Source organism: Grus americana, chromosome 17 (assembly GCF_028858705.1).
Source record: "Grus americana isolate bGruAme1 chromosome 17, bGruAme1.mat, whole genome shotgun sequence".
NCBI classification, from domain to species: Eukaryota; Metazoa; Chordata; class Aves; order Gruiformes; family Gruidae; genus Grus; species Grus americana.
In genome coordinates this window covers 1748704-1775611 of record NC_072868.1, presented here as the reverse complement: position 1 = coordinate 1775611, position 26908 = coordinate 1748704, and the positions used below count along the sequence as shown (strand labels likewise).

Here is a 26908-nt window from a genome sequence, read left to right as displayed (position 1 = left end):
ACTCCCTTCCTGAAGGTGTGGGGCTAATATTTTTGATAGATAAGATGTACATTGTTTAGGCATGTGGGCACATTTGGGCTACTTGCCATTGGCTGGCTGCGGTTGATGGAGGAATGTCTGCATTTGGAGGCCAAAAGTTGTCCCCCAGATGGCCAGGGATGTGGGGGAAACCCTGCTGAGGAGAGGGGAGAGAATTTGGTGTCCTGTGTGAGAAATCTGCCAGGATTGGCTACAATGCTTTTCTTGTGTGTGACCAGGCAGCGGCATGTTTCTGCTTCTCATGCCCGCAGTGTGCTCTTAAGACGTGTCACAGTGAACACTTGCCTTTGCCATCAGACTAAGTGAATCCAATGCATAAAATACCTGAAGAATGCCAGTGGCAATGCCCCCAGCAGCCCAAGCAGGAGGCTGAGGACAGTGCCAGTGTGTTTGTGAGGTGTGGCCAGAGACTGCTTGCGTTATTCCTGGGCTCTGGTCTCCTGTCCTGGGCTGCACTGCAAAGTCCCAAAGAATGTGGCTGGGACAGAAAGTTGCTGTGCTAGGACTTTTGGAGACCAGTGCCTGTAGTTCCTCTGTTTCTGTCTTGTCTCCTTTTTCCCTTGCTGCCGCATGCAGTGATGGGCAGATTTGTTCCTCTGTAAGCTACTTCTGACTTCTCTGGAGTGTGCCCACACCAGCAAGCAGGATAGTACTCTGAGGTACAGTCTATTTCTCCATGTCACAGAATCATTTAGATTGGGAGACCTCTTGAGATCATCTACTCCAACCCCCTGCTCAAACAGGGACAGCTAGAGCAGGTTGCCCAGGACCATGTCCACTTGGGTTTTGAATACCTCCAAGGATGAAGACTCTACCACTTCTCTGGGCAACCTGTGCCTGTGTTTGACCACCCTCAGGCTGGTGCAAGAAATAAGCAAAAGATTGGAGGTAGGCGAGGAGACCTGACCTCTCTGATAAGTGCATGGATCCCCATGCAAGGGACAGCATCTTTTGCTCTTCCAGTTCACCTGACTGTAGAGGCAAGAGTTTTCTACATCATTAGTCATTATCTGGGAGGGTCGTGTTTGCATTTGTTCAATCTTACCTAATGAGTTATGAATGAGAGGGTTTTTTACTGGCACAGGAGCACTTTATCAAATGGAGAGTGGATAGAGTGGGTGATAGGAGAGTTTGATCCCAGTGCACACGTGTATGCAATTTTGATCTGGGTCTCTTTTGTGGCATTATCATCATTAAGTTCTTGTCAAGCATAAGGGCTATCTGAGCTGGTATCTATGTTTCCAAAAGAAAAATGAATTCTTTTTGATGTGCTGGGGTATGTGGATTGCCAGCAGAGGTGGGGTGTACAGCTCTCTGCAAAGAGGGTAAACCTGAGAAAGGGAAGACTGAGCCCTTCTTGGTGTCTGCATTGGCCAGCCCTCACAGGTCTTCCAGTAACCCCAAATCCTGTTGAATCTCTTTTCCAAACTCTTTGTTAGCTTGCTTTTTCTTTCCTTCCCTTCTAGGTGGATGAAGAAGCCTCGATGTGGAGTTCCAGATCATCCCCACCTACGCCATAGCCGGAGGAAAAAGCGGTATGCACTAACTGGACAAAAGTGGAGGCAGAAGCATATAACCTACAGGTATAGCCCCCTCACTGCCCCTCTTTGTTTGGGGAAAAAAAGTGTTCTGTACTTGTTTGGTATGAAAATTTTGTAAGTACTTTTAAAAACTGGATTTTTCCTGTAATGCCTAGTTGAGGCTTTCATTCTCGGAACATGGTGGATGGCAATACTTTCAGAGCACTGGAGTAACTGAAGAGTCTGTTCTCAATTAGAAAATAACTGATCAGTAAAGACAACTAAATCCCAGCCATCAGTTGTGTAATTTTGGCAGGAAAATCCTAGTAAGCCCCTTTCTGTTCCCTTAGCTAAAGCTCTAGCCCTTAGATCATGTGTCTTCTTTAACAAACCATTAAAGCAGAAGGAACATCATGTAAAGGCTTTCTCCCTCTACTGATTTGCAACATTTTACTGAATATTTATTTTTGCAGAGGTTTTACTCTTGCTCATGTAGTAGAACTCTTGCTTTTGTCCAGATTTAGCTTCTCTAAGTAAGCTTCTTTATAAGTAAGGTTGTACAGCTTACTGAAAGGTTTGTTTCTGAAAAAGAATTTTAGTAGTCAGGTTTTTTCATACACTGGATTCCATTTTAGCATGATAATTTCAGACAAAATCTTACGTAATTTACGTTTTTTAACTAAGTTACTTAGCTGTCTACACCAGGATTTTAAAGGTTGCCAGGTTTTTAGGAAGCGATGCAAGATCAACTGAAGTATTGGAAAGATTCTTATTAATAAATGTAGGCTTCAGATCAGGGCTGTAGTTTTGTTTGTAACAGCAAAACTTTGCATGAACAAAGTAGTGTCTGCAAAAAATAAAGATCCTTTGGAAATAGTAACTGCGTAGATGCTATGTATTGGAATTATAAGAAGAAGTCTCAAATACATTCTGCAAATTTAAAGAACCCTTCTTTCTCATTGATACAGTGTGCACAACTATACCCCCAAGGTTGGAGAGATTGATACGAGGAGAGCCATTCGTCAGGCATTTGATGTTTGGCAGAGAGTGACGCCGCTTACCTTCGAAGAGGTCCCTTACCATGAAATTAAAAATGATAGAAAGGAGGCAGATATTATGATATTTTTTGCTTCTGGTTTCCATGGAGACAGTTCTCCGTTTGATGGAGAAGGTGGATTCCTAGCTCACGCTTACTTTCCTGGACCAGGAATAGGAGGAGATACTCACTTCGATTCAGATGAGCCATGGACCCTGGGAAATTCTAATCATGATGGTAAGACCGCAGGTCTTTTTTCAAAACAAGGAGAAGTTGAATGTAGACACATTGACAGGCTTTCAAGTAGAAAGCATTTGGTTAGTGGAGCTTTTGCCTCCCATACAATGGTTCAAATGTTTTCTAAACCATGTATTCTATGTTAAATGGGTAAATAATTTAATTAGTGAGTTTGTGACTCTGCGTGTCCCTGTGTACATGTGTGAATGCTGAGGAGGGAACAGAAGCGTGTCTGCTGGCTTGTTACATCTCTCAAGTTTTGGACCATTGTTGCTACAGAAACGTCCGGGAGGGAAAAGGTGAACAAGAGAGTGTTGAAATGTAAACTCTGTATTTCATGGAATACTTACCAAGGGCAATTAGAGTTAGTTGTAATGGTGAATAGAAAGTTGAGAGAGTGAAGACATGTGAATGTCAAGTCATTTTGATCCATGTTTGTTTTCCCACAGTCTAAGTGTGGTCATAATTCCTCCCATCAGAGGTTGGGGCTGGCTCATTTGTTAAGGAAGACTGATGATTAGGACAACTGGGTTTGTGATATTAAGCAGTGAAGAGTTTCTGTGTCTTTCTGGCTTTATCTTACTCTCTAATGGCAATGAGCACTTTCTGATCTATTTTCAAACCTTTGATTTAGGATAGTGATGACTTGTAAAAAATTTAAGTTGGAAACCCAGAATTTTACAGTGGCCTCAAAATATCACTCCAATTTCCAGTCTTAGTGATTTGGGAAGGACAATATGTCTTTAAACCTTCAGGGATTCAAAAATCACACTTTGAAACATTTTATAAGGATTAGAAGTTTACTTGGAATGTAAATATGGCTTGATTTTTAAACTGTATAAAAACATAGTAGCATTGTTGTGGCTTGGTGTCTAAGGACATATGCAGAGGTAAATGTCTACCATTAGACCAAACAGTGTAGTTTGAAAAGGAGAAAAAGCTTTCAGTCATGCAAGCCACCTTCACGCCTGACCTAAAAGTGACAGCCTTCTTTCAGAATGGAATGCAAATTGAGAAAATCCCTCAGAGTTTTGAGTAGGTATCTGTCAGATCATCTTTGAAAAGAAATGGAGTTGGCAAGTTCAATGTGGGAATGCTAATTTGTAGGAAAGCAGAAATTATATGATACTTGTCTTCTCAGGGAAAGAGAGGTAATGTTTCCTGGCGTGCTTAAGTTACTAGATTAGACGTAGGCAGAGAAGGAGAGAGGTTTTAGCCGGTGGTATGTGGTGGGGGGATAGTATGAAGAGTGTGGGAGGTTATGGTGTGGCAGAGAAGTACAGTCTTGCTATCTTGAAATGTTATGAATTTTTATTCCTGGGGTTGTGGAGGGCAATTTATAGGTTTCCCTTGAGGATGAGGATTGACAATCAGAGACTGAGTGATAGATTACCTTGTGAGAGCTGCTTTTGCAGGAGTTCGGTGTGTTTGTGCTGTATCAGCGGTCTGTGTGAGTTCAGTCTGGTTTTAGTAGTTACTTGATCTCTACTAGTGTTGAGTGTGAGGGTGGCTTGTGTAATGGATGTGACTTCCCAGGTAAGCCCATGTATAAGCTTCCTTCTGAGGATAAGCTTAGCAAGGTTGGGAGGCAGCTTCAAGACTGGCAGGGATGGCTCTGGGGAAAATTTTCCACTGGTAGGATGTTCTAACAGTTTATCACTTTTTGGAGGGTTTTTTTTGTATAGTTTTCAGGATGGTGTTTGAAAGCAATGTATACAATGAGTAGAGGGTCGCCTTTTTATAAAAGCTATTTCTTATGCAGTATCCATGTGGCTCTTTTGAAAACATGTATTTCTTTGGCGTGCTGAGTGATTGTCATGAGACATGTCCTGAAAGTGCATGTAATTGGTATTTGAGGGGCTGGTGTGCACTCCCGAGTGTGAAAATTGATAGAAGAGTTGAGATTTCCATTCCAGAGGATAAATGTAATTTGTGTATTTGTTATCAAATAGACTGGGCAGCACAGTTACTTGAAAACTCATTTAAAAAAAACTCTTTTAAAAAAAGTCACCAGCAAGGATGTTGAGAATGGTGGGGCCATATTCATCTGCTCCACCTGGGGGAAACACTGATGATAGTGTTGAGGATGATGGGGGTAAGCCTATAGTCAGAGCATTATAGATAAGAGTGTTAAATGCAAGGAATTTGGTTTTGCCTGTGTTCTTAGCCTTGGTATGCAAATGTGAAAATGGCCTGTCTCCTCGCTGGATGATCCAGGTCTTTTTAGGAGGGTTCTTCCTTCTGTTTCACTAATTCTTATCATTGGAGCTCTCGCTAGCTCCAGGTTCTCACCTATGATGTGTTTTACTTGAAACGCTGTTAGCAGGTCTTAAAGAGTTTCTTCTTGGTCAGAGGTTTCCTGTACTGTGATCGGTTCACTGCCTTTTTTCATTGGAAGGAATATGTTAGCGAGGACAATATTGTCTTTTTAACAGGAAGTATTTCTTCACACATGATCTTGCTTGTTCTTATGTATTTTGAGGCAATGGGGTTGTTCAGTCTGGAACTGAAGAAGTCTCTCAGTGAAAGAATAAAAATACCTTACCAGTAAATCGGTAGCAAAGCTCTCATTTATTCAGATGCAAAAAAGGAACTGTTTTGGCCATTCAGCATCCATTCAATTATTATAGAAATCTTGAAATAGCCATGTAGTAACCCACAAAATATCACTGTAATGTTCCATTCCTGAAAGAATGTGTATTAGTTGAAGGGAAAATTAGAACAATCTGCCTCAAAGCTCTCTTAGCCTTGCAACAGTTGTAAAGGTAAATCTCCGGTCAACAGACCAGGATGCTGAAACTGGCACTGTAGGTCCTCAGAATATTTGGCTGATCTATTTAGTTTGTATAGTTTTGTTACAAACCAGTGTGATCTGAAGCTTTGTTTTTGTTGGTCTACATTTGTCTTACTGTGTTGTGGCACCTAAAGAGTTTCAGTAAGTCCATGTTTGGATGCAGCTGTCACCCTACAGAAGGACTGTTTTGGAGTCTTCACTAGCAGTGCAAATTATATGGATAAAAGTGAAACATTTCACCTGAAGTCTCATCCAGTCAGAAAAAATGAAGAATGATTTGAACAGATCTTTCTATGAAAACAGCCATCTCTGATTTGTACATGGAGAACATAATATATCCTGTTGATGAAAGCTTCTGTTTTGTAAAGATACCTTGTAGTGATCCGCCAGGGTTCATTAGCAATTTTATCACACCAGCTAGTGGATAGTTAATTGGGATTTATATACTCATTATCATTTTGCATTATCATTATTATACTGATTTTGCCCCTTGTGGACAGCATGGCCATTACCATGTCCCTTAAAATTATTAGTATAATAATAATAAGCTATTAGTATAATAATATAATAAGCTATGATGCTATTGGTTGTCTTTCTGAGACTGTGGCACATGCACCAGCACTTCTATTATCCTCCAATGTGAAGAATGATCCCACATAGGCTTTCAAAGTGAATGCAAAGTTTCCTTTCCCCTGGATACTAGTTACAGTTCCACTCATGCTTACAATTCCTTTAGCCCAGTAATAATGCGCTTACAATACACAATTGCTGATTTATAATCTTAATTGTACTGCCTTCTCTGACATTCCCATAAGCAAGCTGTGGAAGATTAATTTAGATATTATTATAATGAGGATGCGCAAAACCAGATAGGAAGTTGAACTCCTGGAGCAGTCCTTATTAACTGGGATCATGGGATACAGAAGTCGTATGTTAAGTTTTCAGATGAGAATGTTAATGGGAGCAGCTAGAAGCATGAATCAGAATATTGGACTTTGGAAGGATCAAGGCAAATCAGAGAAGTGATATGGCAAACAGGATGCAACTGAAAAAGAGGAGTGTGGGTTTACGTTTAGAGATAAATCATCTACACAACCACACAACTGGAGGAGCGACTGGCATGGGAACAGTTGTGGGGACTTAGCTCATGTTTATTGTGGAAGGTGCTCCTCAATAGAAATGAAAGCAGCTCTTTAGTTTATCCCAGACTTGCAGCAGCAGGGGCTCTGGCTTATTAGACTTAGATGTATGGGCACTTGGAGACAATTGAAGCTGGGTTTGGAGTCATTGTCTTTTAGCGGTACATTGTGTGTAGCTGCTCGCAGGCCAAGTAGCCCCTCTTGGCTGCTTAGATGCAGCGTTTGGTCACCGAGTTACTGACACTGCCCGCATTGACATGTATCCCAGTTGCTTGCATTACCAAAAGGGCCACCAAAGGTGACTTTGCTTTACTTTCTCCAAGTCTTGGGCTTTTTTTACTTGAAATGTGCTGTAGAAACAGCCAAGCAAACTTTAAACTGCCCATCTCAAGACTCACAGCTGCTGACATACGTTGCTCACTGTAGGCAGCAAAGCCTGTGCCTGAAAGAGGGTAAATAGGCTTGGCTGTGCTGGGATCTCTCTCCTTGGCTGCCTCAGTATCTTACTTAACGTGGCTCAAAGGTAGTGGTGCTGCATGAAATCCATTGTTAACTGGCCAAATCAAGTATTTCCTAGCCTTTATATGAAAATAATAATTATATATGTATGTATCTCCAACAACAGGTTGAAAAGAAATTGTGAGTGGCTGAAAGCAAGTTCTGTCAGTTTAAATATCCACATTACACATGACTGCTCTTACACCCCTCTGACAACTCAAACATTTGCTTAATCCAGCTTAATTGCAGAAAGTAAATTTTAATCTCCAATTTAACATTTCGAATAGTATCAATAATAGTCCCAGAAACATCATCTTCATGGTCTTAAAAGACTATTGCTGTTATGCATGTTGTCAACACCATACCACTATGTGGTGTCTGCCAGCCCACTGCAGGTACTAGCTTTATAGCTATATAGATATAGCTGTAGAGCTATTAGCTCTATTCCTCTGTTGGTAGTGACAATACTTGCTCTGTCACCGTCACTGCAAATAGCAGTGCCTGGGTCTTACTAGTGCAGGTGCTAACGGCACGCACTTCTGCAGTAACTCCCCATGGCTGTAGCGAGCGCTGCTGTTGTTGCAGGGTGGGTAACCAGAACTGCCGCTGCTGGGGCTGTCCCATCTGCAACAGTGATACCTGCTGTCGGTCTTCCTGTGCAATCCAGGTTTCATTCCAAAGCTTATGTGTATCAGGTGCCATGCTGGTCAGGAAGTGTACTGAAGCAGTAGCAGAAGGCTTAAAGTGGAGCAGGATTGATTTAGGGAAGACATTTAGAGAACCTCTAATCAAAGAGAAAGCAAGGTAAGTACTGAGGAATCCATGCCCTGCCAGGGATCACCAGATTATATTTTTTCTTTCAGCGTGCCCAGAGTTGAGCTCTAAGACATCCCCCCCATCATCTGTTTGTTGTGTGGCATTGTAAGTCAGAGTGTGCCCAAGGGCAGCCACTGCAGCTTCTTCAGGAAACAACCCCAACTGACAAGTTACTCCTGTAGCAACTCTCATGTAACTCAACTTCACATCAAGTTTGATCATTTTGCAATTCACAGGGTTCATCTTTCAGTATCCTCTTTTCCAGGTACTCTCCCACTGCACAGCTTCACACCTGTATCAAGTTCTCTTTGTAAATGTAGGGTTACCCCTGTGACTGCTCTGTAGATATTGGCGAGAAATGCTGAGATTTGCTAAATAAACAAATATTGTATAATTATTTATATATTATTTTATGAGGACAGCAAACATGTCCCCATAGATCCCCATGGGTTCTTCCAGAAGCTTCTTTTTGGAAAGCTTCTTGTTCAGGGCTTCTGAAGAAAAGCCAACCGAAAAGAGTGCCAGCATTTACAACGCACTGCCGCAACCGGTACAGGAGATGAGACCTTGTGGGTCACTTTAAGTGCCAAATCAGTGCAGGAGCTTCTGCAGAAGTTCTGGAGGAAAAGGGCCCGAACCACCTTCTGGGAAGGCTTCCATTAGCCACAGAGGAGAGGAACCGGACAGATTTTTCTCTGTGATTCTACCACAAGGACGAGCATTGTTTCAGTGGGCGTCTACCTGGACAACAGAACAAGCACTCCTGAAGCCACCATCTGGACATTGCGTATGTTCAGGAACCTGAGCAGGTTTTTCAGGACTGCCAAATACTGTCTGAGCTGACTAATGTGAATGTTCAGCAAGAATCTCAAGGATAAAGTTTTGATTAGAGTAGCTCATTTTGGAGGAGGGTCTTACTGATAGCCAGTGAGCATGACAGCCTGTTATACCTGTTGGTGGGGAGCATGCATAGCTTTGAGCTGACGTTTAATCTGCTGGTCAGCATGTTCAAAGTGATGTCTTCACTGGAGATTTACTGCTTTCTACCCTGGCAGTATTAATATCACAAACCTTGATTCTTTTGACATTTGTATCCCCATTCCTAAAGATGGGATCCTCTCTCTCATCTCCACATTTACAGTGAAATTCAGTAGCACAAACATAGGCATTTAGCCAAGCTTTGAGAGTGCCGCTCTCCTGTCACAGTTTGGGCTGTTCTTGTTAAGAAATCAGGTGTGCCAAATTAATTTGAGCTTGAACCTGAATGTCCTGGTACTCTTCTTGTTCCTGCTATGAGTACAAAGTTCTTAAAATTGCCCAGGCACCTACAGATTTTCTGCCGCGGCAGTGCCTCTGCTTGAAGTCTGTCCCATGTAGATCACTGACCCTTACCTTTATCCATTTGGTCCATCTTAGGAGTCTTATGGAGGATGTCCTATGCTTCTGATACTTATTGCCTTTACTGTCACAAGTACTTGAATCTGCTCACTTGTCTTGAATACCCTAGAAGCCATTAGAGATACAATATGGAAGGTTTCTTCTCTAAAAATGCAATTACTGAGCAATGTCATTATGCTTTATGGATTGTGTCTAGCTAGAACAGGTGGTTCTTCTACAGACTGTCTCAGGGAATGAGTGTATGGCTTTCCCTGTTCAGATTCCTGGATCTTGGAGGGATGAGTGTCTTTCAAAGCCCTGAATAATTTGACTTTGAATGAGAAACAGAATTCAAGTACCATGCTTTTCATTCTCAGCTTCTGGAACTTAGTTTGCAGAATAGTGCTCTAGGTCTCCACTCAGTTTAAAGGGATTATGCACATGCTTTCCCCCATCACTGTCATGTTTTTCCCAGCACCTCTTTTTCTTCCCCTTTGAACCAGCTTCACTTTTGTCTGTAGTACATGGTTGAAACCAGTGATGAGTTTAACAAGAATGGAGTGTGGTGTTTGGGGCCCCCCGTACATGAAAGGTCTCGGCAAACTGAGAAGAGTCCAGTGCAGAAGTACTGAGATGATAAAGGGATTGGAGCAAGAAGAAACCAGGGGAACTGGGCTTGTTCAGCCTAGTGAGGAGGAGGAGGTGGGGAAGAAGCATCTAATAGCAGTCTCCCACCTGAGGAGATAGGAGAGAGAGGACAGAGCCACACTCTTTGAGTTGGAGGTGAACAGATAAAGGAACAAAAGGCAATGGGCACAAGCTGCAACAAGGAAAACACCATCTGGGCATAAGGAAAAAAATTCTTACACCAAGAGTGTTACAACTCTGAGGCTGTACCCAGAGAGGTTGTGGAGACTCCATCCTTTGAGACTTTCAAAACTTGGCTGGATGATGCCCTGAGCAACCTGATGTACTTTTGAGATTAGTCCTGCTTGAGGCAGAAGGTTAAACTTGATGACCTCCAGACATGCCTTTCAGTCTAGATTTTTCCATAATTCTTTGGCATTGCTGAACAGACAGAATTTTAGTTCCTAGAACTTAAAAGCAAATTGCAGGTACTTCTCCTGGCAACTCTGAGCTTTAACAAGATATTCAGCTCATAAAACTCTATTTTCTATCACCAAATTCCTTTCTAAAAACATGAATCTTTTAGTATTGGATTCCTCATGAAGGAGGACTGGTGATGCTCATAGGTGCATAAAAAGGTGGCTGGCAATATTTTTTGCCAGATGTTTGATGCTTTTGAAGTACTACCTCTTATTGTTATTTTTTTTTAAATGTGAGAATGTACAAGGTTTCTGTAAGCATTTGCTAGATTAATCATATAAACATCGAATGTAAGTTAGGATATTGTATAACAGATCCCCTGGTATTAGGCGGTATGTGTAAGTAGGTTTGGCATTTTTTTTAACTGGTCAGGAAATTTTTTATTATCAAAGACTTCCAAGTGTTTCCAGTCACTTTGGAAACATTGTCGACTAAACATTCTTTATCCTATTTGATTTGTTTGATTAAAATCATGATATTTCAGGTGGAGGGAGGGGACTAAAGGGAATGAAGAGTATCCAGTTGTTGGTTATTTTTTTTCTTTGAGATTTGTATTGGTATCCACTTCTGTAGGTTGACTCTCTACTATCTACTTGCAACCCACTTACCTGACTTGTACAGGTACAGTGCATGCTTGCTGAAAAAGAAAATACAGCTTCTCTTAACCCTGGTACCTTCACTCAGCATATTGCCAGAACTTGGTAGTCTTTTATCCTTGACTAATTCCTCTTTCCTCTGCGTTTTGCCCTGCTTTCTGTCTCATTTCTTTCTTATTTTATCACTTTTTTCATGTTCATTTTCTGTAGAAATGCTGAGGCCAGCAAAGACCATCTGCAAAGTATCAGTGTAATGAGCAACTTGACAGAGAGCGCATATATTCACAAGAGAGTACACATAAAATTTTTGTGCTATTTGGCTGTTAAATACATTTTTAATTTTCTTTCTCTGATTTCTCAGGTACAGAACATCTCCACATCTAAAGAGTTTTGTTCTAACAAATGGCATTTTGAATCCATCATTATTTTTCAGGCTTCTGACACTCTGTTGTTGAAAACGAACATCAGTATTTTTCAGAGTGAAAATCAGAGCTGCTTTGAAGTTACTCACGTGTCCTTAAATGCAGAAGACCTGTTATCTGAAAGACTTTCATATAAATGTTGGAAGTCAAGTGGGGCATAAATTGTATTAAAATTTCAATTTATTCTATCAGGCCTTTTTATGATACTTCACCAGATCATGCTGTTGGTCAGTACTTTTGTTCATTGAAGAAGAACAGTTCAGTATTTAGCCTCTAGAACCTACCTACTTAACATTGGTTTCATCTTGTAACTGCTTAGAGAGGCTTGTTCCCATAAGCCAGAGTTCTCTGAAGTCATACGATGAACCAAATTTGAGCAAGCATATAGACACATGGTTTCAAGACAGCCAGCCACAGTAAAAAGAAATTAAATCAGGTGGCTTAAATCAGCAACAATTTGAGATTATATCCCTGCCATGTCAATCCAAACATAGAAAGCCGTAAAGAGAGAACTTGCAGATTAACTTTTTTTACAAAAGTGAAGAGAGAAAGCCCACCAGTACACATGGAAGACTTCTGTCTTCAGATTCGTCTTCTTCGCTACTGGACAGCATCTCTGTAAGTAGTGCTTTCTTTTGTTGTATATGCTGTCATTACACATAGAAGTGGCATTACAGTAGTGCTGTGCTAGTGCCGTCTGGATTTTAAAGCTTTGCAGTCTTGACAGTGCTAGTCATTGATTACAACTGAAATTCATTAATAAGGATCACCTGCAAATTCCACTTTCAAAACAATGTGTTTGTAAATACACCTGATGTTCACAGTGTTCTATAAAGAAAATTAATATCCATTGCTTTTGTGAGTAATTGTTTAATACACAGAGTATGAATACAGTTATGTAGGTGTTTGGAATCCTACTGATTTCTGTATGATCAAAGTAAAATATTTTACTTTTTTCCACAGAGAATGAAATACTCTGAGATTCATAGGAAGGAGCCAGTAAGGATCAAAATGATGTGTCATTCCCTTAAAAAGGCAGAAAAAATCCAACTGTAAAAAAGCAGGTCGTGAGAATCAAGGTGAGCCAAAAAGTCTCTTTGCCACCTTCCCTTGTAAAGCAGAAACAGATGACGTGAAGCGAGCCAAAATGCAGCAGTATCTCTAATAAACTTGCTGCATTCCACTTGCTGAAGGGGGGAGGAGTAAAATAACAGGCGTTCAGGAAGAGAAAAAATGAAAAATGGATGAATTTTTTTAAAGAGTTTGCAGGTCATTGCAGTCAGAGGTGGATTGCAACATCAGCAGTGAAATGACACCCAATACTCTAGATTTGTGACATCATAACCAAGCGGCAAACTAGGGAGTTGTTTAAACTACATTTTGTTTGCTCTCCTGTTTTTGAAGAAGAGCACAAGATTTGAAGATACTAGTTTAACTAGTATTGCCTTCTCTACCCAAATCCACCAGGAATACCACTTTGAAGGGGGGAATGTCTTTACATCCCAGTTCTCTTACTTCTCAGTCCTACTCAGTCTTTACAGCCCCATCAGAACTTTCTGTGTCAGGGAGGACAAAGCCAGTAAATCTCCTGTCTTAGGTGGAAAACATCCTCTTGGGTGGTTTCATAGCTTCCAGAACAGCACTTTCTCTGTTGCCAGCCCCCAGGAGTTTCAACCCGGCTGGTAAAAAAAGAATCCCAAATAACACAAACTGGTTTGTATGGTTTGTACTCACACTGCCTATGCCAGGACCTGTTTGGAACACACTGGGCCAGCCTTCTAAGTGTTTCAAATTCCATTGCATTTTATGGTTTGGTTGGTTTTGGGGTTTTTTGTAGTTACCTTCTGGTAGTTGCACAGGTGGGTCAAGTACTGAATTCTGTCTGTAGACCCTGCTGTATTTAAATACTTTTAAAAAATTAAACCACCAGCATAGTCTCTCTTCAAGACTGATGGAATGAAAGTCATATCTACATTTTCCATGGTTTTATGAGTATTTTTCTTTACTATCTGCCCTACCAAATTAGGGAATGATATGCTAATATAGGCAAATACAAGGTTTCATTCTGGGATTGGTAATTCTTTGGTATTGAATTACAACCTACACTTGTGAAGGATACGGGAAAATTTTTCAGCAGCACACTCCTATTCCATTGAATGTCAGGCTGCTACATCAGCTGAAGCAGTCATGACTTCCCCACTCTCTGGCTGCCCACTCTTGCCTTCACGTCACTCGGTCAGTTTTGGTCTTATTATTCCAGAAAAATATTTTGTACTTTTTCCTATGAATTTCTACAGGAGATTGTTTTCGTGGTGCCATCTGTGCCATGTCAGATAAAGCACAGCTTGCAACATTACTCAGGTCTGTAGCATGACTAACAGACTTAGTTTGCACGCTGCCTTTCGGGGACAATAGGGCAAATTACCTATCTTTCATGATTGGTAACATAATCTGGTTCTTTGTTCTTCTGCAGTCACTTGATCTCATGGAGATCAGTTTGTTAACGTGGCTGTGGTACAATTTCTGTTAAGACTGCATATCGCTCATTCTTCTTTCTCCAGTGAAGCTGTTTAAAGACACTTAAGAGTTTTCATGAAGTCCTTAAGATGCATCATATTAATTTCTATGTTTATAATGATGATAGTTTATGAACGAAATGAAACCTATATTTCTTCTTAACATATGTTTTCTTCTTTTCTAGAAAGAAAAGCTGTTATCCACATCTCATTTGATGCAAACAAGTGGAAGAGCGGTATTACCACTTCTTCTGGGTCTTCAGAAGATTGAAAAGCTTTTCTTGAGCAGAGCATGTTGTGGAGGTGAATGGAGGAGTACAGACAAATCACATGTTCTTCTGTTTGATGGTTCAGACCTACCAGGTCTGAAGATGCAAGAACCAAGGCATAGCTTAGAGTAGCCCTAAAGCTTCTTTAAGTTGTGCTTGGAAAACAATTGTCTCTACATGGCTATTGGAGTGGAAAGGATTATTTTAGTGTATTTAAAGCATGTTTAGTTCACACCATCTTTTCTGTAATTACCCTAGGCATGCTGTTGTCACAACCAATGATCTGACTTCTTCAGTATAATTCTTACTTTAATAAAATTTCAAAATTTAACTTCCATATGTCTTTTTAATTATGTCTGAGTAAACCGCAATACATAGATGCGGTAGCAGGATGATGCAGTTCATAAAGTATGAAACTAATATGACAAAAATCAGAGATTCACAGTTGCTTTTCTATTATTAATCAGATATACAATATTATATTTGTATTTCTATTGTCTTAGAAGCTCTGTCCTGGATTTACACTCCACCGTGCTAGTTGCTCTGCAGAGTCTACCTACACTCATTACAGCTATATAGACAGCTATCGTGCTCAGGGATAAATACTGATAGTAGTATCACAACATTGCCATAATAGTATCCCTGTGACCTATTACTGTAAATTAAATTTAAATGAGTGTTTTTGCTGACCTAAAGCAATCGGATACCCTGTACAAGAAACTGTACAAGAAGGCATGTGCTAGCAGTTTCACAAAAAAACCCTTTCTGAAGATGTCTGTTGTTTGATTTAACAGCCGTTTTTCCAGCTGAAGATGAAAATCAAAGCAGCACAAGGATGGGTATATGACTAGAAGAGAGATCATGCATATATGAGTTTATCTGTGACTACAGTGTTCCCCTGTGTTGTTGCAATAAAACCATGTGGTTTTTGTCTCTGCAGGGAAAAGTAGTATATTATAAACAATTTGAGAGTGCTAACCAAAGAGCTGGTTTGGATGTGTGATTATATTGCAATTTATCTTAAGTAAGTTAGCTCACCTGGGATTACATCAGCTAACAGGAGGTTTATTCTGAACACAAATTTAGATTATTTTTAATTAAGAAAATTAACCTAAAAAGTATGTTTCCAGTTGTGCGTATTCTGTGTCTGGTGTGTGCGTGGGGAGTATAGAGCTATTAAACTGAATGGAAGATAAGCAGTGTGCTCACCGGATTTGGCATCATGACAATGGGCGATGCTTTTATATTGAGCATACGTGAGGTGTGTCCTCAACTGTAACTTTCTCTGGCAATGATGTTGTTTTGGTAAGGAAAACACATCAGCAACTTTAAATCTAAATTAACTGTGTTTCTTTATGTTTTAGCATAGTAGGTCAAACTATTTCACTCAGTGAGTCAACTTAGAAAACTACCCCCACTTTTACAGGGTCATCCTCTCTGTGGTGCTTACTGGTGGACTTTTGGATGCCTCCTGAGAATTGGGAATGAGAAAGCTCAGGCGGGTCTCTGACCAGACCTGTTTATTTTGTAAAGATGGTGCAAAGGAGCAAAAATTGTTGGATTTCTCTTGGGACCTTTACCTGCAAATACAAAGCAAGGGCAGTCAGTCCCTTCTTCACCTTGCTGTCTTACCCAGGTGGCTGGTATACACCAATTCCAAGTTTTACTTGTTACTTGGTCTTGAGGGAGGGGATTGAACAGGAAATTAAGGAGCTTTATCTGATTGCCTGATCATGTTTCTGTATGAGAAGCAAAGAATCAAGCCAGGTATTAGTTCTCCCTTCTGAATCTTGCTCCAAGAAGATGGCCGCTATTAAGAGTGCTGAGTGGACAGTTTCCAAACGGCAGTGGGTAGGAGTACACAAAGAGCCATCACAGCTCCAATCTGAGGGCTGTGGGAAGAGATAAGTATGCTGTCAGGCAATAGTTTTATACCTTGATATTTTCTTTTCAGAGCAAATCCTAGCCCACCCTTTGAAAAGAAAATTAACAATGTGCTCTGTTTCACGCTATGAAACTCCCTACCATTTACAAAAATAAAGGGAACTTCTTGCTTAACAATGTTATTGATATAAACTGACCCCTCAAGGGTCAGGACGATGAATCCAGAGCTGGGATTTCAAGCACTCTGCACTTACAAAATGGTCTTACCTCTTCCCATGAAATGCATGCTGTCCGCTTGCCCTCTGAGAATGACTTAGCTGCTTTCAGACTTTGGAGCCTCTTAGAGAATATAGCAGGGTGGAGAAGGCAGATGACATGGGCATGCTGGAAGGAAGCACTGTGGGTGTGTCTGGGAGGAGGCTAGAACAAAAAGAAAGGTAAGGGAATGAAACTGGTGAGAAATCTTTCACCAGGCAGGGAGGACGAGGCAAGGGAGCTATGTCTGCTAGTGCCATTCTACTGCCTTTCAGCAAAGGCTTTGAGATGAGAAGCAACCACAGCATTGAGAAGTGGAGTATTTGTTGAGAAGCAATAGGAGCTTCTTGTCCTACTTTCTGTGGAAGTCACTTAATTTCCAAGAAATTCTCTTTAGCTCCACTTCATCTGCTCCAGCCACCTCCTTCCAGCATATTGCTGCTCCAGTTTGAGTGGCCTTCTAGCAATGTATCCTCCCTTAGGAGTATACCTTTTCCACTTGTGTTGACCTGTCCTCTCTGGCTGTGCTGGAACTGGGAAGGTTCATTTCTTAGCGAGTCTCTTACCTCTGGATGCAAGGAAGCAGAGCTCCTCAGCCAAAATTTTCCATGCTCTGTGGCATCCTCACACACCGCTGTCAGTCAAAATGGTGTTTTAAAACTGGACAGCAGCAGCTGTTTTCCACAGTTGTCCATATTTCCAGGTATAGACATTTCATAAGAATAACTAGGAAAAGGTGCATTTCTGTTCAACAGTAGAAGAGCTGGTCGGCCTGACCACCATGGTTGTTGACATACTTCATCAGCTATGAGCCTTCATCTTTCTGGGCTTGCTGATATCTCAGAATTCTTCCTAGGTGTCTCACTGGTGATCTGCTGGACCTGATACTTAAAAAGGAAGAACTGGTGGGTAATGTGAAGATCAGTAGCATCCTTGGCTGCAGTAACCATGAGATGGAGTTCAGGATATGTGTCAGAGGGGTCAATACTGACATCAATACTGTTTAATGTCTTCATGAATGACCTCAATGCACCAGAATGCACCCTCAGCAAGTTCAAAGATGATACAAAATTTGGAGGAATGGTTGATATACTAAATAGTGATGCTGTCACTGAGAGAGACCTTGAGAGGCTTGAGAAACACGCTAACAGGAACCTCGTGAAGTTGAGCAAAGCGCAACCTGGGCTTTGTTCGTGGCCGACAGACTGGAAAGCAGCTTTGCAGAGAAGGACCTGGGGGTCCTGGTTAACACCAAGTTGAACATGAGTCAGCAGTGTGCCCCTGCAGCACAGAAGACCAACAGCATCCAGGGCTGCAAGTGACCTTGCCAGCAAGTCAAGGGATATGATCCTTCCTTTCTACTCAGCACATTTGGAATACTACGTATGGGGCTTCCCCATCAAATAAACGTGAAATTCAAAACCTGACTGGACTCAGTCCTGGACAGCCTGCTTTACTTGACCTTGCTTGAGCTGGGGGGTTGGACTAGACAATCTCCAGAGGTGCCTTCCAACCTCAACCGTTCCGTGCGTCTGTGTGATTCTGTTTTCTCCTGATAAAGGTTTAGCACATAGAGGCAAGTAACTGCCATAGATTTATATGCAGACTTACAAAGAGACGAGTTCTAGACATGCTGTCAGTACAAAGACTCTTTGGATACGTCAGCAAGGAGGAAAATGCCACCAACTTGGTGAGGTAAAAAGTCTCCAAGCACTAAGCACGGGCACAGCCCATGAGCCCACGGTAAAAGTCACTCAGTACAGAGCTGACTTTGATGGCATGAGACACTGTGACATGAGTCTCGTGTCATGAAAGTCAGCTCTGTACTGAGTGACTTTTATCATGGACTCCCATGTGTGAGTAGTTGTGGTAGCAATGAAAGTTATGCTTTCATGAGTATTTAAGTGATATGGGAGAGTAAATCCATGTAATTTTCAACAGGACTTTGAGTCTTTGAATCCCTTCTGAAAACTGGGTGCATCTTCTAAGCTTAAGTGTTTTTGAAAATCCATGAAGAGTGATCACTCCTCCAAACTTTACCATGAAACGACTTAATGCATTTTATACTATGCTGTTGGACATTTTATTGACTTGTTCTGCACACGTCAGATTTTTCAGCAACAGATGAGAAAAAATTATTAAGTGCCCATTTAGATTTCCTGAATACAGAAATTCTGAAATTTTAAATACATATATGGCTAAATTTTAGCCCACATATATTTTTGGACATTTGTATTTGAACAAATGTATTTGAAATGCATTCGTGTATTTTAACGTCTTGCATATTCAGATGCTTACGCTTTCCAACTCAAATGTTTAGACAATTTAACCATTTTGGTGTGGTATGTATGACTTGAGCACTGTTACTGACTTAGGTATCTTGAGATGCTGGCAAAGTACCCTGCTGTGAAGACTTGCAGAGCCCTAAACCTGTGTTGTCACGTTTTTATGGGCAACGGTGAACCAATAAGTACTTAAAAAGTGGAGCTAGTTCTACATGAATCACTGTTGCAACTCCTGTCCCACGGAGAGCTCAGCCGTGTACACAAAACTGAATTTTTGTTACCTCTAAGAGAGGTGCAGTTTGGAGATGTGGGGAACAGAGGGATGCTGTTTGGAGATGCTGCAAAGCAGCCACCAAGCTGCCACTGCCAACTGTTTCCTCCCATGTCTGGTTGCAACTGCTCTTGGTTTGTGCCTTGCCAAAAAAAGCGGAGAAGCCCGATTCAGGCAGAATCGAGGGCTCAGGCATTTTATTGGCATGTAGAGACTCTTAGATCTGTCCTTGTTGGCTGTGTCTTCATCCCTCACACAGCATCGCCTGTGTCACCTCCCATGTCAAGGTGCCCTTATGGAGTAGGACATCCAGGGACCACACTAGATCAAGGAGATGAGGATCCCAGATCCATGGCACTGAAGAGGAATGTATGCCTGTTACATAGAGTTGAAGGTACCCCTACTTCACACTCCTACCAGCTTCTGGACCAGACAGGGCTCCTCAGCCCTTTCTCTTCCTGTCAGGAGCATGTCCCTTCTTTCCTCCTTCCTCCTTGTCCCTCCTGCCATTGGGATCCAACCCAACCTTTCCCTATGTGGCTCTGCCTCCTGCAGGATGGTGCTACCTGTGCTCACCTCCTCCCGCAGAAATGGCAGTGCCAGGAGTCCAGCAAAGTAAAAGCATGTTGAGGAGCCTGTGCTAGAAGACATGGGGTTGTCCCAGGTACTACATGTGCCACGGTGGGTGTTAGCCCCAGTCTTCTCTGTCCTTCCTCCTGCCTGCCAGTTGCCTTACAGACCTCCCCTAGGATTTGGTGGTCCAGGTCAGATCAGAGCACGGCACTGGAGGACCCAGAAAGGTGACGTAGCTCCCTTCCCACCATGTACCCTTGTTGATTAGCAAACTGGCAGTGCTCTCACCTCTCCTGTCAGCACTCCGATAAGGAGGCAATGGTATCAGAGCAGTCTATTTTGTTGGCCCTTTTCTGTAAGCTCTCTGCAGTCAGTATCCTTTCGCTCCAGGCAGCTGCCTCTTTTACCTGGTCCATGCAATAGGATAGCAAAGCATTTGCTTCTTGCTTTATGAGTAAGTGGGGCTTGGGATTGCGTCACGCTGTGGCTGCGTACTAACCCGGCTGTGCCTTCCTTCCACAGGGAACGATCTCTTTCTGGTTGCAGTCCATGAGCTGGGACACGCGCTGGGTCTGGAACACTCCAATGATCCCAGTGCTATTATGGCTCCTTTCTACCAGTACATGGAAACACACAACTTCAAACTGCCCCAGGATGACCTCCAAGGAATTCAGAAAATCTATGGTGAGCAACACTATCCACTCATCTATTTACACTGAGCTTGAGTCTAGTGAGTATTTTACAGCCACAGACAGGTAGCCCCCAAAATGCTTGCAGCTGGTCGTCTGGATTTCCTGCCATAGCTGAATGGGCAGTCATTTACAGCCCTTGATCCACAACCAAATATCAGACGACTGTCCCGGTGGTGATATCTTTGCACAAGTCAGGATAGCCAAACCTCTGAGATCTCACTGCCGCTCCATCCCTCACTATGTCCCCAGTATCAAGGAGCACTAGAAAGAGAAAACCAGGCAATTGCTGTACCCAAGGTCTGTCCATTAGGAACAGCCAGTGCAAATAGAGGGGAAGAACGTGAAGACCATGGAACATCAAGGAAAGGTAAAAAGTATTTATGCACTCATCTTTTTCTTTGTCTATAGCAGGTAGGGAAAAAAAGGTTGGATCTGCTTAGGGAACACCTTACTTTTAATCTCAGCTGAACATTGTTGTACAACATGTGCCACAAAGATACGGGCTCACGGAAAAGAGAGAGAAAAGGAGGCAGAGAAATGGGAGAAAACCAAGGGTCTGGAGATGATGTGATACCATGTGACAGGATCATGGATACCAGGGTGTGAGGACAGGGACTTTCAGACAATTATTGGCTGAAGGAGACTCTGGGAGCAGAGGGAAATGCAGGTTTTAGGAGCCACGGTCAAGGGGAGGCTGCGCTAGAAGGTGGTAATGGATACAGTCTGTGGCAGTCCATGGAAAACAGGTTTTGTGAAACATCCCTGATTTCATTCTTTGAGGAAAGTAAAAGTTACTTAATAAATGCAGCATAGAACAACTATGCTATGTAGCTATGCAGCATTTGCAGCTGCTGGACATCTGGAGTCAAATATTAGCTCCCAGTACCAGTAGAGCAGAAATTATATGAATTAGACCTGGGGAAAAAACTTGCAAGAAGATGGTTGTCAGTGGGAAAGCTGGTGTTTCAAAGGGATTGCTGCTGGGATCAGTGGCAGACCTGACACTAGTCAACATTTGCATCAGTGATCTGCCAGTGAATTTTAAATTACTGCTAATAGAATTTGTGCCAAGACTTATCAGACTCTAAAGCAGTACAGCAAGATTTTAGAGGTCTAAAACGTATGTCAGTTGTTTGAGTCTGGGGGTTGGGGTTTCTTGTTTGTTTGGTTTTTGTGATTGGAATGAGATTCATTTATTCAAATGTAGATGCCTAAAGAAAAGAAATCTCTTTCTGGGCTAGCTTCTCTGACTCCTGTCTGGGCAATGGGAAAAAACCAGGCATTTGTAGAGAGCAGTTCATCCTCACTGTAAGGCAGATATCCAAGTTAGGTCCAACATTTAAAAGAAGATGGCTTGAAGTACACCCAGGGGAACTGGCTCTTCCCTTTAGTGCAGCTGAAGATTTCTCTTTATTGTTCATTACTAAGATGAAGTTGCATGGCAGTTGTCCTATGGTATAATTTAATTATGCATACTTTAACATAGTATATATTCAAATACTCAGGATAACAGAGACTCTGGATGGTTTTGAAATAAAGTACTGGGGGAGTAAGTATTAAACTTTCATTAAATAATATACCTAAGTTTTCATTTTTGAAAGCTGCTAAAATGTTATTATGCTGTTTCTATTTTGAGATGTTGATTTAGTTCCTGTGAACTTTGACTAATCAGAAAGAAAAAAACCCACCTTAATTTATCACTGACAGTGAAAGTGCAATTAAGAAAAAAAATTACTGGTTTCTCTGTTTTCAGATAGCTTTTTGGAAAGGGAGCAGATAAGGAATTGACAGCCATGCTTCTTCACATTTGTGGGTCAAGCCACTATCAGCTGTGGCTGAGCTAGGGACCAGCGCTCCCCCCGCGCAGCTCGGGCAGGGACCCAGTGCCCAGGGCTGAGCTGACATGGGGCTCCTGGGCCCATGGGTGGGCTGGAGGTACGGGGTGATGCTGGTCAGGGCCATTAAGACTTACTGGTGTCCACAGGGCCTTGACAGTTTGTGAGAGCACTGCACAGCTATGGCAGAGCAGAGAGCTCAGTACTGCACTGCCCACGGCTTGGCAGCAGCACCGCTACCCTTCCACTTATTTTTCACTTACGTAGTGACATTAAACTTTAACCACATACTATGTTAAGATTCTCTGTATGCAATATAATATGCTTAAAATTTTAACTCAGCTTCAAAAAAACAGTGTGAATGAACTATTACCTGGTGCAGGTAGTAATTAGGAATTAGTTTGTCGACTATCGTGGAATCACGCAAGGCTCTTCTCTGAGGCCTTTGAACTGGAGTGGGTTGGGGATGGTGGTGGTGGTTGTAGACATAACTAGTCCTGTGGGGAGAAGAAGGAGCAGCTTCTGCAGTAGGAGCTTTGATTCCCCAGAAAGAGATTTCAGCCCTTAACACAGAGTTAAGGTCCAAAAACTAAAGTGTAGTTTAAAACTAGGTTTCACTCTGATGGTTTACAAAAGAAAGATGGAAAATGCAGGTTATGTTTCTCCCTGGAACTGGAGATATGAGAACAGATCCTTTCATCTGAGCTTCTTACAACTGAGAAGGGACTGGTGAAATATCCTTCTTGTAGCTTTAGCAGGAGCATTCAACTAATGTGTTTTATTTCCACAGTGCCAATTTGCTTTGTTGTGCCTTGGGAAAGCCACAAGCCCATCTACCAGAGCACCTGTCCAAAAATCAAAACCTCCTGCTTGCTTGCTGCTTTGACGTTCTCTACAGTGCAGCAGCATGTGCTCAATACATATTATTTAAGAACCTGCTATGCAAAATAAGTCATAGAGCCAGAGCCACTGCCTTGCCTGTAGCATCCTTTGTAAACAATAAATTCAATTAAAACTTCCAATTTTTCATTCCACTGAAGTTGCTAGAACAAAGAACAGAGGCTCTACTAAAGCTTAAGTCCATTTTGTCTCCTTTTGAGACTGATGCATTTAAAATGTATTTTTATGTCGTATTTGTGCTTATCCATTAGAAAAGAAATATGTCTAAATCTGTCATATAATGATTTGTTGAATTATTAAGTTATTTTCTGCTGGATTTATTTCAAAACTCACCTAAAGAGACAGTAGGCGATGTGAACTCTTGTTTGTGCTTCATGCTGGTTAGTGTAAGGTCAATGTTTAAAACGTTATTTCCACTTATGGTTAAGGATGAAAAGGCCAGGAGCTCACTGTGTGTGGCAGAGTAGACTGTAAGAAAAGTCAGCAGTATTTCCATCTTCTGATAGATGCTTCTTGTAGCATGTTCCTTGACAAAATGAGGGATATATCATGACTGTTCTTTACATGCCATTTTCAGACATGTACTTATGTGCCCATGTCACAAGTGACGTGCCCAGGAAGGAATTAAATTGGAAATAATACCATTATGTAGGTCCCCGGGATAGCCGGTTGACTGCTCTTTTAATTTTGCTAGTGTTGAAGTCAGGGCTGCATGCAGATGGAGAGAGGAGACACACTTAGCCATGGCTTTGTCACACAGCCTGAGCTGATCATCCTTCAGCACTGGATCTCCTGTTCTTCACGTCCTGCTCAAGTACCCTTTTGCAGTAGGCTGTGAAGCAGCCTCTCATGTTAGGAGTGATTCTTCTGACACTGTGCCTGGGGAGCAGAGAGGTTGACATGGTGTGTAGGAAAAACTTATGTCCACACAGAAGCCTGGAGCTGGTAAACCAGGTCATTATCTTCAAGGTCCTTTCAAAGCCTAAGGTCACAAAGGAAAGATCTCCTAATCACTCAAAGACAGACCAAATCATTAAGCCTGGAGACAACCTCAAGGATCTGGGTCCTCCCAAATCTCACTGAGGACGTGTCAACCTCACACAACTTTTCTGCAGCTCAAGGGAAGAGCTCCCAGTCAGCGTACATGCTGCATCCCATGAGTCTCACATGCCAGATCTTCATTCCCTTTCCTCCAAAAAACAGGCAGGGAATAACTGCCTGGTTCCTGGTGCTGTCCTTGGGGTCCACCTGACACGTGGAGGACTCTGCCATGACACAGGGATTCACCCATGCCCACATCAGTCCTGGAGCTGTACACACTGGGTGTGAGAGGAGGGAGCTGATCATGCTGATCAGCTGCTTCCTGATGAAGCTGGAGTTGAGGGGCAGCCCACCTCTCTTGGGAGGTTTCTCAGCTGATGGAGAAACACTGCTTTATGTTATGGCTGGATGTGAAATACTTCTGTCATCCTACAGATCTTTCTGAATATAAAAAAATACTCTGTTTTGCAGTGGGGCAGACATCAGGCTTCTTAGAGTTTTTCCAGAGAGGAACTGGGCTGCAAAAACCACAGCTGGAGCATCTTGCAGAGCCCCGAACTCTCATCATTTGCCTGCCTAAGCCTGGGAATTTTGGACCCAGTTTTCTCACACCCAAAGCAGAGAACCCAACCGCAAGGTGAATCGCCTCATTACAGAAGCCAGGAGAGCATTCCCTTTGGCTTAGAGCAATAATTTCAGCCATGGATGCTTGTCTTCCAGGTTAATGCAGGTTAATCACCTGGGTGGCAGTTGGTCGTTCAGAGTAGAATGTCTTTGTGAGAAGGGTTGAAGCAACCCTGCCACCCAGTGATGATCATGAGGGCTTCAACTGTCCAACCGTTGGGTATGCTGTGGGTGCTGGGCCTTGTTCTGCAGACTGTAGCGCACTGTGGCAAGGAAACCCAAACTAACTGAAATAACTAATTCACTTCACTGCTGAAGTCTAACCCCAGAAGTGCAAAGTACTCTGTGGACGGGTTTAGCAAGTGAGCAAGGGAAATGAGTCCTTCCTGAGCTCTGGGCTGTTGTGGATGGACCATCTCTTGTCCCTGAGATAGCTTGTTGTCAGCTAGCTCATTTCATATGAACATGGACCTCTCTCCACTGCCCTGGAGCCAGCAGAGCAGCCAGGTGGGTTTCTCTCACTCTCCCTGGCTCATTTGGCTCACACATTTCGATTTGAAGCTGAGGAACCTTTCCTATGTACCTGCACAGTCCTGCAGAAACGTGCAGGCAGCTCAGCTTTTTACAACCAAAAAACCCCTGTATGTTATTCAAAGCATAATGCCTGCCTGTAGTCTGGATGACAGTTTTATTCTTGGAGTGAATATTAAGAAGATAAAGACAGGCTTTTGTTTGCAGGTGGATCGTTGTCTCCCTTGATCTGAAACAAAGGGTGTCCTCTGGACTGGCAGGCTTGGAGAGCCACCTGGCTCGCGCAGAGCTGGCTGTGATGGATGCTGAGCCATGCAAGATGCTGAGCCTCCAGGCAGGTGTTGTGCAGTTGAGGGAACACTCTGTCAATAGCCAGGAGGACAGTACCATTATATTTTGTCCTCAACTATCGACACAGTGGCTCCTAAATGCCTCCTCTCTCTGTGTTATCTTCACAGGTCACCTTGGTATTCAGATGGTCTGCGACAGAGGAAGCATGAAGGGAGGAGGCTAAGTGCCAGTGGCGGAAGTCACACTCTGAAGGTGATCTGCTGTGACCCAAAAGCTTTCTGACATTCTTTGCCTTGGTTGTGATAGAGAGGAAGAAAGCCTTCTTCCTCACACAGTGTCTGTAAAGTCCCAGCAAGTTGCTTCCCTCCAGAACGTAGAGTTTCCAGCTCCAGGAGGTTTCTTACCTGCTTCTCGTGTGGAAGTGGCTGCAGGTTCAGCCCTGAGGGTGGGTTTGGCTCCGGTGCTGGGATCACACGCAATAATTAGGTGACCGGGTTCAGGCCCAATTGCAGACCCATGCAATAGCCTCTCTCACTTAATTTTTCTCTCAATGAGATTTGCTCTGACTAATTCTCTGAAGTTGCTTGGAAACGAGTGATAGAGGCTGTGATTTGCGTGCAGTGCTGCCTGGTTAGTTATATCAATGGTGGGTGTAATCAGTTCCTGTAATAAATACCAAGGTGCCAGCATCTCCTAAGTAACTCTTTGTTCACACGGTCATCTCTGCTGCTGATAAACCTGTTATATATCCTGCCTTTAGCCATCTGTTTTGGAGGCAGGTTACCGTGATGAGATTCTGGAAATAGTAACGACTGTCAAACTGTATAGGGTCTGTTCATGCTGCTTTCATGCCAGGTTGTGCTCTGAAGTGGCTTAGGTCTTACAAAGTGGCATCTTTCTTCAGCAGCGGACAGGCTGTGCTTCTGCTTTCCATCCCCCTGACTGTAGACCAAATTCTGCCTGCCTAGCACTTGGACCCAAGGATTTTCGTGTTGTATGTGTGCCCCTCTGCTCTTTGCATGTGTGTGACTGTAGGATTACCTTCTAGCTTTAGCTGTGAGTCCATCCTCACTCAGTAGCAAAGTGAAGGCAGCAATTAAAAATAAAAATGCAATCTGTATAACCTCAAGAGGAGACAAGACTTCAATCAGGATAAATTAGAAGGCCCAGAATGCATAAAAACAAGAAGAGAAACAAAAGATAACAAGGAAAAATCCATGGCTGGCAGGGAAAGACAGTAAAAGGAATATTTTAAGTGAAATGACAAAGTCTGCATCCAAGCAAGTTGCAGTACCACCTGCAAAGCGCGTGGGAAGCGTTGTCAGTACCTCCTTCAGATCAATATGCCAGTGCTAGTTTG

At 42.5% G+C, this 26908-nt stretch overlaps 1 protein-coding gene across 4 annotated transcripts in view; it reads left to right on the top strand.

Annotated features, from left to right (window-relative positions):
• Positions 1 to 26908, top strand: part of MMP24 (matrix metallopeptidase 24) — a 46694-nt gene that overhangs the window by 8593 nt on the left and 11193 nt on the right. For 3 of the 4 annotated variants that reach the window (XM_054845313.1, XM_054845314.1, XM_054845315.1), the window contains 3 exons: positions 1506 to 1622; positions 2528 to 2832; positions 20157 to 20318. In XM_054845313.1, coding sequence (XP_054701288.1) covers positions 1506 to 1622; positions 2528 to 2832; positions 20157 to 20318 — 584 coding nt within the window. Of the gene's footprint in view, positions 1 to 1505; positions 1623 to 2527; positions 2833 to 18998; positions 19456 to 20156; positions 20319 to 26908 lie in introns of those variants that run through there. The other variant, XM_054845316.1, reaches the window with a different exon arrangement.